The sequence below is a fragment of the Petromyzon marinus genome, chromosome 36 (assembly GCF_048934315.1).
Source record: "Petromyzon marinus isolate PM22_M1 ecotype Great Lakes invasive population chromosome 36, UKy_Petmar_22M1.pri1.0, whole genome shotgun sequence".
Classification (NCBI taxonomy): Eukaryota; Metazoa; Chordata; class Hyperoartia; order Petromyzontiformes; family Petromyzontidae; genus Petromyzon; species Petromyzon marinus.
The window spans coordinates 10,598,856-10,611,057 of record NC_133702.1 but is presented as its reverse complement, the minus strand read 5'-3'; the positions used below and the strand labels follow the sequence as shown (position 1 = coordinate 10,611,057).

The 12,202-nt window shown below is 51.5% G+C and overlaps 3 protein-coding genes across 6 annotated transcripts in view; 1 reads left to right on the top strand and 2 right to left on the bottom strand.

Annotated features, from left to right (window-relative positions):
* The window catches only part of LOC116949293 (S-adenosylhomocysteine hydrolase-like protein 1), a 29,603-nt gene extending 25,706 nt beyond the window's left edge, over positions 1-3,897 (top strand). Inside the window, exon 17 of the mRNA XM_032966429.2 lies at positions 766-3,897. Within this exon, the coding sequence (XP_032822320.2) occupies positions 766-772 (7 nt within the window). The 3' untranslated portion in view covers positions 773-3,897. The remainder of the gene's footprint in view (positions 1-765) is intronic.
* A 770-nt stretch (positions 3,898-4,667) lies between these two features.
* Positions 4,668-10,986, bottom strand: LOC142930061 (uncharacterized). The gene is made up of 5 exons (XM_076071975.1): positions 10,981-10,986; positions 10,249-10,443; positions 8,391-8,661; positions 7,279-7,443; positions 4,668-6,294 (listed from the first exon to the last, which is right to left on the bottom strand). Exons 1-5 carry the CDS (start codon positions 10,984-10,986, stop codon positions 6,275-6,277), a joined length of 657 nt encoding a protein of 218 aa, XP_075928090.1. The 3' UTR covers positions 4,668-6,274.
* The window catches only part of COL7A1 (collagen type VII alpha 1 chain), a 131,036-nt gene continuing 129,265 nt past the window's right edge, over positions 10,432-12,202 (bottom strand). For all 4 annotated transcript variants that reach the window (XM_076072111.1, XM_076072112.1, XM_076072113.1 and 1 more), the window contains exon 111: positions 10,432-11,315. In XM_076072111.1, the coding sequence (XP_075928226.1) occupies positions 11,068-11,315 (248 nt within the window). In that variant the 3' untranslated portion in view covers positions 10,432-11,067. The remainder of the gene's footprint in view (positions 11,316-12,202) is intronic.

The following is a 12,202-nucleotide window of genomic DNA, read 5'->3' as shown; positions in this document are numbered from 1 at the left end:
ACCACGTGAACTACCAGTCACAAACCACGTGAACTACCAGTCACAAACCACGTGAACTACCAGTCCCAAACCACGTGAACTACCGGTACTAAACCACATAAACTACCAGTCACAAACCACGTGAACTAGCGGTACTAAACCACATGAACTACCAGTCACAAACCACGTGAACTACCGGTACCAAACCACGTGAACTACCAGTCCCAAACCACGTGAACTACCGGTACTAAACCACATAAACTACCAGTCACAAACCACGTGAACTAGCGGTACTAAACCACATGAACTACCAGTCACAAACCACGTGAACTACCGGTACTCACAGCAACATGAATTACCAATGCAACCCCCATGTCTAAATGCTATCGTCTCACACAATCCTTTTACATCATCTGTGTCGGCCTGCATGTATTTAAATGGGGTGCTTGCGAACAGCACTTGCCCCAACAGTCTAGAAAGCTACACATGGGATGTGTCTTTGTGTGTGGATGCACGTGCGTGTCAAGTAGTGTAGCGGTCGGCGCGCTGCACTACGAATCTAGCGACCCAAGTTCGATTCCCGCTCACGGTCAACACCAATGACGATTATCTGAACCGGTCCTGATATGGTGTGTAAACATCACCGCTGGAGAAACAAAGGCGGCCGGGGGTGGTCTTGGCCACCCACCCCCTCGTATGCCTTGCCGGCCTTCATAGGTGCTCCCTAACAGCAATTGCCCCAACAATCTGTTCAGGCTATATGGGGGATCTGTGTCTTTGTGCCAGGTACTGAACACAAGCCACCCGTGCCGGCTGTCTTCGTGTGGCCCACCCGGACTCCCGCCACACCTCGCTGGTGTCTCCGCATGCTCTCTGTGTGGCCCACTCACTGCCCCTCCATCGCGAGCAACCCAACGTTCCTACCAGCTCCCTCCACAGGAATGTGTTTTCAGCACTTGCCCGAACTGCATTGGCTTCCGGTTGCCCAACGGATACGTTATAAGTTCGCACTCGCTACACACAAAGTGCCTACCACAAATAAACCACAACACCTTGCTGATCTCGCCAAGGGGCGTAAACCATCATCACGCGAACTCCGGTCATCCTTGCAGTGGATTTTGGCTAACCACCGAACAAAGATGGTCACTGCATCCCGCGCGTTTTCAGATGCGCTTCTGCGTCCGTCTGGAATGCTCTTCTTCCGATATTAGGAAGCCACTGGCACGATGCACTTTTAAAGGATCTAGATTGAAAACTCATTTGAAAAATCTGGATTTTGTGTTTAGTTTGTTTTCCTGTCCCCACACCTCCGATTAGCACACATGGCTACGTATGGTGAAAAAGAAGTTCAACATACATGCACTTTAACACGTAGGCTTTCGTGACCAATATAATAATAAAGGTTTTTGGGTTAGATCGCGTAAATGTATAAATGTGCTGTGAAAACCCGCCACCACCCGACACAGGCAACTAGTAAGGGTTATCACGTAAACAGAACGTGGCCAATTCGTCACTAGTACAGCACACCGGTGTGTTGGAGAGCCATGCCACAACATTTACAAACTGAGTACGACGTTTCGCCAGTAATTACAACTAGCTTCATCAGGCGACAGCCAGATTTGTGGAGAAGTCTTAATGTTTCGTTCCTTATATACAGTGAGGAAAAAAGTATTTGATCCCCTGCTGATTTTATACGTTTGCCCACTGACGTAAAAATGATCAGTCTATAATTTTAATGGTAGGTTTATTTGAACAGTGAGAGCCAGAATAACAACAAATAGATACAGAAAAACGCATGTCAAAAATGTTATAAATTGATTTGCATTTTAATGAGGGAAATAAGTATTTGACCCCCTCTCAATCAGAAAGATTTCTGGCTCCCAGGTGTCTTTTATACAGGTAACGAGCTGAGATTAGGAGCACACTCTTAAAGGGAGTGCTCCTAATCTCAGCTTGTTACATGTATAAAAGACACCTGTTCACAGAAGCAATCAATCAATCAGATTCCAAACTCTCCACCATGGCCGAGACCAAAGAGCTCTCCAAGGATGTCAGCGACAAGATTGTAGACCTACACAAGGTTGGAATGGGCTACAAGACCATTGCCAAGCAGCTTGGTGTGAAGGTGACAACAGTTGGTACGATTATTCGCAAATGGAAGAAACACAACAGAATTATCAATCTCCCTCGGCCTGGGGCTCCATGCAAGATCTCACCTCATGGAGTTGCAATGATCATGAGAACGGTGAGGAATCAGCCCAGAACTACACGGGAGGATCTTGTCAATGATCTCAAGGCAGCTGGGACCATAGTCACCGGGAGAATCTTGTCAATGATCTCAAGGCAGCTGGGACCATAGTCACCAAGAAAACAATTGGTAACACACTATGCTGTGAAGGACTGAAATCCTGCAGATATATCATGGCCCGTCTGAAGTTTGACAATGAACATCTGAATGATTCAGAGGACAACTGGGTGAAAGTGTTGTGGTCAGATGAGACCAAAATGGAGATCTTTGGCATCAACTCAACTCGCCGTGTTTGGAGGAGGAGGAATGCTGCTTATAACCCCAAGAACACCATCCCCACCGTCAAACATGGAGGTGGAAACATTATGCTTTGGGGGTGTTTTTCTGCTAAGGGGACAGGACAACTTCACCGCATCAAAGGGACGATGGACGGGGCCATGTACCGTCAAATCTTGGGTGAGAACCTCCTTCCCTCAGCCAGGGCATTGAAAATGGGTCGTGGATGGGTATTCCAGCATGACAATGACCCAAAACACACGGCCAAGGCAACAAAGTAGTAGCTCAAGAAGAAGCACATTAAGGTCCTGGAGTGGCCTAGCCAGTCTCCAGACCTTAATCCCATAGAAAATCTGTGGAGGGAGCTGAAGGTTCGAGTTGCCAAACGTCAGCCTCGAAACCTTAATGACTTGGAGAAGATCTGCAAAGAGTGGGACAAAATCCCTCCTGAGATGTGTGCAAACCTGGTGGCCAACTACAAGAAACGTCTGACCTCTGTGATTACCAACAAGGGTTTTTCCACCAAGTACTAAGTCATGTTTTGCAGAGGGGTCAAATACTTATTTCCCTCATTAAAATGCAAATCAATTTATAACATTTTTGACATGCGTTTTTCTGGATTTTGTTGTTATTCTGTCTCTCACTGTTAAAATTATAGACTGATGATTTATTTGTCAGTGGGCAAACATACAATATCAGCAGGGGATCAAATACTTTTTTCCCTCACTGTAGAGGCGTAGATGTGTTGACCACCCTTCTGCAGTCTTGCACCATTTTTTTTTTGGGGGGGGGGGGATTACTGAGGCATAATGTACATTGACTCTGTAACCCCCCCCCCCCCAAATTGTTTCAAGTGGCTTGGCATGGCCCTGACACGGCTCAGATGTGCAGTGGAGAAAAAAGTATGAGAGGTCAGACCATCGATTTGGTACTGCTAAGATCTTTGGGTTTGAAGCCATGTTTCACCTGCTTGTGAATCAACTGGGTTCTCAAGTGCAGCGATTTGATGATGGTGGTCTCAGCCTGGTCACCAAACACCCGCACACCCACACACACAAATAAAATCGTATGAAATTTGGTTGTGCACTTAATTTGGCAAAGTCCTAGCCGTGAGAAATAAAAATATCACTTTGATCATCACGTGACTATCTGTAGCAGTGTCGGTGGGAAAGTGCTTCCCTCTAATTAGTCGACCAGATGTCACTTGGATGGATCTCAGAGGCAGCTCTGCAATAGCCACTTCCGTGGGCCATTCTCGGATGTGAATGATTGCAGTGTTGTGCGTGAGTCCTGAATGGATTATTTGTCTCAAATAGCACAATCGGGGTAAAACATAGAGACGAAAAAGGAAGTTAAAGAAATAAATGTAACAATAAAAAACTGCCCTATATTGATTTTTAGAAGTTGAGTAGTTTCCCAATTCTTACAAAGGAATTGTTTGTCTTTTAAAATACTACCGGTGTCAATTCACTGTGGTTCTGTGCGGTTGGTTGGCTAATTATTATCATAATTCTTCTGCTTGTTTACCCGGAAAAGCTTCACGGAGTGGCAGGTTTATTTTTTCGGAGGGTCCTGCCAAGTTTCCACGGGACTTTTTCTCCTGTGTGTGACCCCAGTTTATTAATTCGCAGTGTACTTTTTAAGCTTTTGGATGTTTTTTTTGGCGAGTAACAGTTTCACTGTGCGTGTTATTTTTTAGCTATTGGAGAAAACCAGAGAACAGGGGGAGAAACAAACTCCACACAGAGAGGCGCCCAAGTCGGGAATCTAACCCACTGTGCCACCTACCCTGTGCCCTCTGCATCCATTATTCTACCCCTCCTTCTCCTCGCAACGTGTGGCTGGCTTTTTAGCTTTTAGTCCGCAGCCTCCTTGCTGGTAGTGTTTCCCAGCGCGACCACTCCCGCGAGCCCTTTTGTCAATCCACTGCTGGATGAAGGCCACGGAGGCTACTGTATCACGCTTCACCGCGATCGTCAGTGTGGGCTCGTGAAGGCGTGGATGGCAATTGACAACCACGTTGTGCGGTTAGTGATTTATGCAAGGATAATGAACATTTCCCGTTGACCCCAGGCCACCATTTACATGCAGGCCGGGCCCGCTCACAGTCCCCATCGCAGAGTCACGCACGCGCTGCTGCAAAGTACAAACGCGTCAGCACACGCACAGCGCACGTATGCGTTTATTTATTAAATATAAGTACCCTCTTGAAGTTATGTAAACATACGGAAGATAGTCTGAGGTCGCGAAGGCATTCACACTCGCCGCTGCCCTTAATAGTTGGGCTATAAGGCCGCTAAAAAAATATATCTGAATAGCAAATACATGCGCCCCTTACATAATAATGACTTCGAGGGTAACAGAACCCCGCTCCTAATCTGTGTGGAATGTGTTCAAGAACACCAGGAGCACCTGAATTGAAACACAGATCCCCCTTCCCCCCTGCAATGTCCCCCCCCTTCCCCCCTATTGAGTTGTTTAGCACCATTTAAACAAATAAACAAACGAGGACTTCGGGTGTTGAGTGTCAGCGAGCACTTGTTGTTGCAGGCACCAAACGCGGTTCACGCGACGACGAGAGAGATGGACGGTCTCGCCCGTGAGACCTACACAGGAAAATCGCGCGCAAACGAGCGCGCACGCACAGGCACAGTCAAACACACAGACAAAGCCCCCCCCCCCCCCTACGTGTAGCCTTAACAGACTGTTGGGGCAAGTGCTCTTAGCGAGCACCTACAAAGGCCGGTAAGGCACACGAGGGGGTGGGTGGCCAGCACCACGCCCGGCCGCCTTTGTCTCGCCAGTGTCGATGTTTACTACACACCGCACCAGGTACTCATTTGAGGCTGAGTCGACCTAGGGGAGGCCCCGGGCCGGTTCAGATATTCGTCACAGGGTGTTGGCCGTGAGCAACATCGAACTCGGGTCGCCCGGTTTGTAGCGCAGCGCGCTCACTGCTACCCGCCTGCTCCCCACACTCAAACACACAGACACACACACCTACGTAGAAGAACGTACACTCGCACACGGATACACCAGCGCAAACGCACACGAGCACGCATATACCCACGCCATCTCCTGGAATGACGCCAAAGAGACCCCACTCGCACGTATACGCGTCAACCGAAGCGCGCTCCGAACTAGCCTTGCGTGTGGCGTGAATGTGGAACCCGTGTGTTGCCCTGAGCCAGGGGATCTGTTCACCCCCGGATTTGTGTCCAGTACTCGGCCCTTAATCCCGGTGGATGTAATCAGGCGGAGGAAGAGGGCGGCAAACTGCGGATTTGCAGCGCGAGGCTCGCAGGCAGCCCGACAGCCGCGGCCTCCTCCTTGGGAAAATCGAAGGCGGGAGGGCGAGAGGAAGACAAGGGATGGATGTCGCATTGGGACGACATCGGCTGGGCAGGGGGAACATCGAGGAGAGTTTGCGCCGAGAGGAAGTGCCGGCGTACGTTGACCGTCGACCTCCACGCTCGGAGCTGACGACCACGGATGGAATTCCACGATGGATGGACGGACGGAGTTCCGGGAGGCTGGAGCCAGATGTCGCGGTCTGGTGGTGAGCGTCATCGAGCGGACGGGGGATTTTGGCAAAATCTTAGCAGGCGAGTTGGCAGCGGTGGTGGCGGTGGCAGCGGGGTACAGAGGACAGGCGGATGGGTGGCCGGCACCGTCACGTCGGAGTTACCGGGCTCCGGGTGCCGGCAGCGTGCCCGTGTGTGCATTACGTTTCAAGTCTCGGTTCTCGGATCCACCTCGGTGGGCCGAGAGTCATCTGCTGGGGTCGGCCTCTGGCGGGGATACACGGGTGGAGCGACAGCGGCAGCACACACACATACACCACAAGACACGGCCGTGTTAGGGAGGCTTGCGGGGTGCGGTAGGCCCGCTGGATGAGCACGGCGCCGCTTGAGAACCTGGGTTTGTATCCAGATGTTACTTTTCCAGCTGTGAGGACTAAAAATATTTGGGTTTGCAGTGCAACATATGCCTCTGCAGTAGGGCATGTGAGAAGGTTTCAGGATGATTTTGTGTAACCAGGTGAGACCTCAGGAGACCACGATGAGGCTCATCTGCAAGAGTGACCTGCGGCATTGGTCTGCCAGTAGGGGGCCGACAATTTCCGCTGTGTGCGGAATCCCCACGCGAGTAGTTTGCGGGTAAACTTTTGAATTTGCCAAAGTTAGAGGCTCGAGGCCGACACGCAACGGGCCTACTCTTGCGAAAGACGTTCGGGGGGATATTTTAACGTCCGCTGTGAAGCCGACGGCGTGCGGGGTCTTATCGTGGTTATTACCCCCCACTTCCCCCGCGGGAAATAATCGGGGCGGCCGCTGAATTCGCACCACGAACCTCTACCACAAGCGGCGAGCCGCGGTGCCGGCAGGCCACCGTCACCCGCCCCAGGTGCTCCGCCTCGCGTGAATACAAAGGCAGAGGTGGACGATGTTCGCCTACAGCGTGTCACGGGGCTACTCGTCTTTCGCAGGCCGTACCCTAACATGGGGTGGTCAACCCGTTTCACTGGCAAGAGTTGTGAATGGAAATGCCGTCACTGCACGACACAAGTGAATTACCACGGGGGAAGGAAATGCAAAAATAAAATAAAGGAAACGAAAAACCCAAGAAGAGGAATACATTTCCGGGTAAGAGGTCACGCACTGGAGAAGCACGGGGTCATGCGTGTGGACCTGTGCACGCGGGCTAAAGTGCACGTTGAGGCATGCGCGCGTGTGTGCGCGTGTGTGCGCGTGTGTGCGCGTGCGTGGCCTCACGTGGCCGACACTCCGCCTGGCACTCGGCGCGGCTCTCGAAGCGGTTGCCGTTGCCGCCGCAGCCCGTGTAGACAAAGAGGCGGCAGTCGTGGCTGGCGCGGCGGTAGTACCAGCGCAGAGCGAGGCGCGAGCAGTCGCCCTCGTCCAGGTCCAGCCGACATCGGCCTGGCCACCGGCGCCGCCGTCACCGCCGCGACACGGTGGACACACGTCAGGGAGGGACGAGGTGCTTGGCGTGAGAGTAATTCAAGGCTTCTCAATACTGGAGGGTCAATGCCGTGGCTGTAATGGTTCGCACAATCTAGAGGCCGCCGGTTCGATCTCCCGGCAAAGCAATTGAAACAGTGGGGCAGGCCTCCTAAATCCCGCTCTCCACCGCCATCCCCACCGCCTCTGTCCACCCAGCGTACAAATTTGCGCGCACAATTAAGACAATGGGCAGATGGTCTGTGGTGGGGTAAAAAGTGTGGGTTCTACCATCTGAAAGAGTAGGCCAAAATACCCTGTGGAGGGGCTCTCCAGAGCTCCCTCTCTAGTGGAGACCTTTCATCCAGCAGTGGAGTGAGCAAGTTATTGCAGGGCTGCACCTTTATCTTTATACTCGGAGCATCTACAGACGCTGTACAGGAACGACTCTTTACATTACAGATAACGTGCAGGAAACATAAAAGCACAGAGGAACTCTCTACAGTGACCCAAGCGCACAAATCAGTACAATGGAAAGTTGACATGGGGTTACATTCGGATAAGTTTTGAAAACAAAACACAGCATCCGACTGGATGTAAATACCCTATCCAGTCAAGGGGGAATCCTGTTATCCATTTAGCCACGGTCACACACAACCTCCACGAATATTCATACTCGGACGTAGACTCAATCATGCGGTCACCTCCGATTAGCACCTCGGATTGGCACGGTTGGCTGAATTAGGTGCAAAAGACGTTTCACATACAAACGGTGAAAACTTCCCTTAATTGACTTGCAAGCTGTCACGCATCTGGCTTGGTAATTTAAACAATGGGATTACAACTTCACAGGTCAGGGCACATGAATGAGAGGTCACGCGTCGGCACGCCGCCGTCAGGGGGTTGCACTGCATAGCCCGTCCTACCGTCCGGCTCTTCCACATCTGTTATTTGCCGCCGCTCGCGGCTTTGAGGATCCGAGCTCCCTCTCTTCGGAGCCTCCCCGAGGCCCTCGCTGCGCTCCTCCGACTCGCCGGGTGCCCGGGCGTGGCTCCACGTCGCCTCGTCCCAGGGGATGCTCGCCAGCCCCTCCTCTTTCTCTGCGACCCCGGAGGCTCCCGGTGGCCCCGCTGGAAACGTGGTGGGCCTGCCGTGGCCCGCCACCCGCGCCAAACGCTCGCGCGAGGCCACCGCGGCCTGCGCGGCACCGCAAGACAATCCGTCAGAGGTCGTAAACACAGACACCGGGAGGGGACGTCCCCGAGGTCGAGATGAAGTCAGAGTTGTACTGCTCAAGTAAGCGGAGCATTTGCCGTGTGGAGCATTACAAAGCGCCCGTGGCAGGGACAGTTTAAAAGTGTACGCTGTGTTTTGCGGGTTGTGCCGGGTGTTGTTCGGCAACGGTGTCCGACGTTTCGCTCCGCGTTGCGAAATGTGGCGAATTTAATTCATTTAACCAGAAAACACATCGTAGAGCTGCGCATTGCGACTGACAAAAGCTTTGCGGTAGGGGCCCAGTTTAGTTGTGAGACAATAACTCGTTGATGTTCCCATTCAGCGATGGGCCGAGTTCACCCTTCATCGCAACATTTTCAGTCTGCTGAACACCACCAACTCATATGTCAATATTTTTAAGTCAACGAAACATTATTGATGAGTGAAAAGTGACTCAGCAGACTTTGTTTCAGTCTGGCAGTCTCCCCGAATCATTTCCAAATGCAGGGACTGAAAGGCGATTCGTGTGAATAAAATCAACTGAGCGGCAGTGTGTCACGGTGGTAATACACGTGCCTCGCAGCGAGAAGGGCATGGGATTGATTCCCGTTTCTCTCTCTGTTTTCTCCCCCTCTGCCCTCTGCATGCGTTTCCTCTGGGTTCTCCAATAGCTCAAATAGACATTCACACTAACTGGTATTCGCAAAACATCCCAATGCAAAAATATAAGATTGCAAATTACTTCATTGGGATTCGACACAGCAGCAAAATCGCCCCCCGACTGTGAAAACTTGGCAGGACCCTCTGGGAAAAGGGTCTTGAGGCTCAACGAGGCGCTCCTGGATAAAACCAGCATCACAATAAATGCGTGTAAGTCTGAAGAAATGTGTTTGTCATCTTATAGTCAAACTCTTCATTTTGAGTTAAAAGTCCCACTAGCTTAAGATTCAAACTGATATTTTGAATCTGGGAACTGAAATTTAGTTAAAGTCATTGCCAAATGAAAAGCGATGGGGTTTTATTTGTGCGGTCATTGAACTGAGACCATCATCAACTCACGACCCTCAAAAACCTGGTTTAATCACAACTCAACCTGTGTTATTCTATGGGTCTCTGTGAGTCGAGCGTTCTCCGTGCGAGTTGATGGACCTCTACATGAGTCTATGGGTCTCTGTGCGAGCCAATGGGCATTGATGTAAGTCATTAGTTACTGCTATACGTTTCCACACGATAAGCCACTTCGTTGAGCTATCATTTGCGGTCAGGTAGCTTCTGAAAAAGAGCTACATAGCTGAGTGGGCCTTACCTGGTAATTTTTTTCATAGTTTAATAGGGTTAAAACCTTGATTTGAAGCTTTCGTGACTGCAAGTTTTACACACTCTTTGGTTCTTTCGGTAAAGTCACGTAGGTATAAAATAAACTGAATCACGACGTTTTGAGCGCAACACAAGCGTCCATCATCAGGTGGGAAAACTTTCACTGTTTAATCACAGGCAGTGGCTGAAAACGGTATTTTGGAGTGCCCGGGCCTCTGTTAACTTTGCTTCAATGTCGGGGCGATGCCGCACCTTCGCATGCCGATCCTGCGCCTGCTGCTGCTGTGGCTGATCATCGGAGAGCTTCTCCACCACGAACACGTGCTCATAGTCGGGGTCATTGGTGTTCACCACCACGTGCACGTTCCTGTCTGCACGCACACATGCAAACAAAGATCCCCCGTATAACCTAAACAGACTGCTGGGGAAAGTGCTGTTAGCAAACACCTATGAAGGCAAGCACGGCACACGAGGGGGTGGGTGGCCAGCACCACGCCCAGCCGCCTTTGTCTGCCCAGTGGCGATGTTTACACGCTGCACCAGATACTAATTTGAGACCGAGTCGACCTAGGGGAGGCCCATGACCATTTCCAATAATCGTCATTTGGTGTTGGCAGGAATCCAACCCGGTTTGCCGGGTTCATAGCACAGTGTGCTAACCGATACACTACTGCTCCCCCACGCATGCACGCACGTACACACACACACGCACGCACACACACGCACACAAATGCACGCCCGGCTGCAACGTCGACCAATCGCGACCGGCGTTGGCGATGTCTCCGTCACGGGCTGCCTCGACCAACGCGTGCGTGCGCGCTGCCCACCCTGGACTCACCTCCACGGTTCGTAGAAATTCCCCCAACTGACTCCGTGATGGATTTTGCCTCGCTAAGGTTTGGAGTCAACCCGCATCTGGGTATTGAACAAATACTGAAATCACACTCGCAGAGACTAGCAGCCGGTTGGAATCCACGTACCCACCTGCATGGCCGACTGGGCCAGAAAATCCCCGGTTGGTCAATTAGTCAGTCCAGCCCCAAACGCCGACATACCCACGATTGGCCCAGATTAGTACCTCCCCCCCCCCACCCCGTTACACCTGTCCATCGAGCTGTTCAGCAAGCACCCCTTGTCCCCACGCGAGTTTACAGATTCGCCAACTGATCCGTGACACGGGCCGCGTGTGGTCCGCTGGTCGTGGGCCGCGATCACGACATCGGATTTCCGATCCAACGCAGCGGCCGTGAGAGAGCGGAGACGATGAGCGGCGGCGGGATGGAGCGGCGACGGACTCTGGGGCGGCTCACCTCCGCAAGCTGCGGCAGAAGAGAGGCGGAAACGCACGCGGCAGAAGGGCACGTCAATCTCGCGAAAACGCGGGCACGGTTTGCGGAAAAGAAAAAAAAAACGCTCTCGTCATCAAGCGCGGTCGGCTATCGACGTGGATGGAGCGGTGGCACCGATCACAACAAACAACAAACACGCGGATAATGCGGGACACACGTGGATTCGGGGAAATGGAGACGTGCGCGTCGGGGAAGATGTAGAAATTGTCACGGGTTTTAGTGTGGGTTTTTTTTATTTAAGCGATTGTTTCATTTGAACCTGATGGCGGTACCCCGGGGTACCATAGTACCCCGGGGTACCATAGTACCCTGGCTTTCGCATAATGTCCGTGATGCAGTCATTTTTAGTCTGTTGACGGTCGGCAATGCGGCAATCGACTCATCTCAACGAGCTGTACACGAAGCACTATTCAAAGTAGAATTTTCGATAACGGATTTTTTTATGCTGTTTTGGCGTTTCGACATCTCGGAGTAGCACCGATGTCGGATTGTTTGGTACCCCAGTCGCGGAGTTAAGTAACACTCCTGGAAATAATAGTGTCCCAGAAATAAAATATTTAATTGCCTCGGCCATTTGGTATTATTTTGTACCCCGGGGCACCGCCATAAGGATCATTTGTAACACGTTCACGTGGGGCACCGAGTCGCCAGCCCTGAACGGACAAGGAGCAGCTAATTAGTAGGACCGGGCACACGTAAATATTTTATGCGAGCAATCCTGATAATGCTGCACACGGGCAATCGAGGGTTCACCTGTGGGGTTCGCGTGGGGGAGTTTCACCCACCGTGCGGATGCAACCAATCACCTACTCCGGTGATTCGCAAAGTTTCTCGAATTGGGGTCGTAATATAAAATG

Bases quoted from the DNA above. Each gene is read 5' to 3' on its own strand.
- LOC142930061 (XM_076071975.1), bottom strand. The intron at 8,662-10,248 runs GTGCGGCATCGC...GGTGCCGCGCAG, and splicing joins CGCAGGATCGGCATGCGAAG to GCCGCGGTGGCCTCGCGCGA. The intron at 7,444-8,390 runs GTAGGACGGGCT...GCCGGTGGCCAG, and splicing joins AGATGTGGAAGAGCCGGACG to GCCGATGTCGGCTGGACCTG.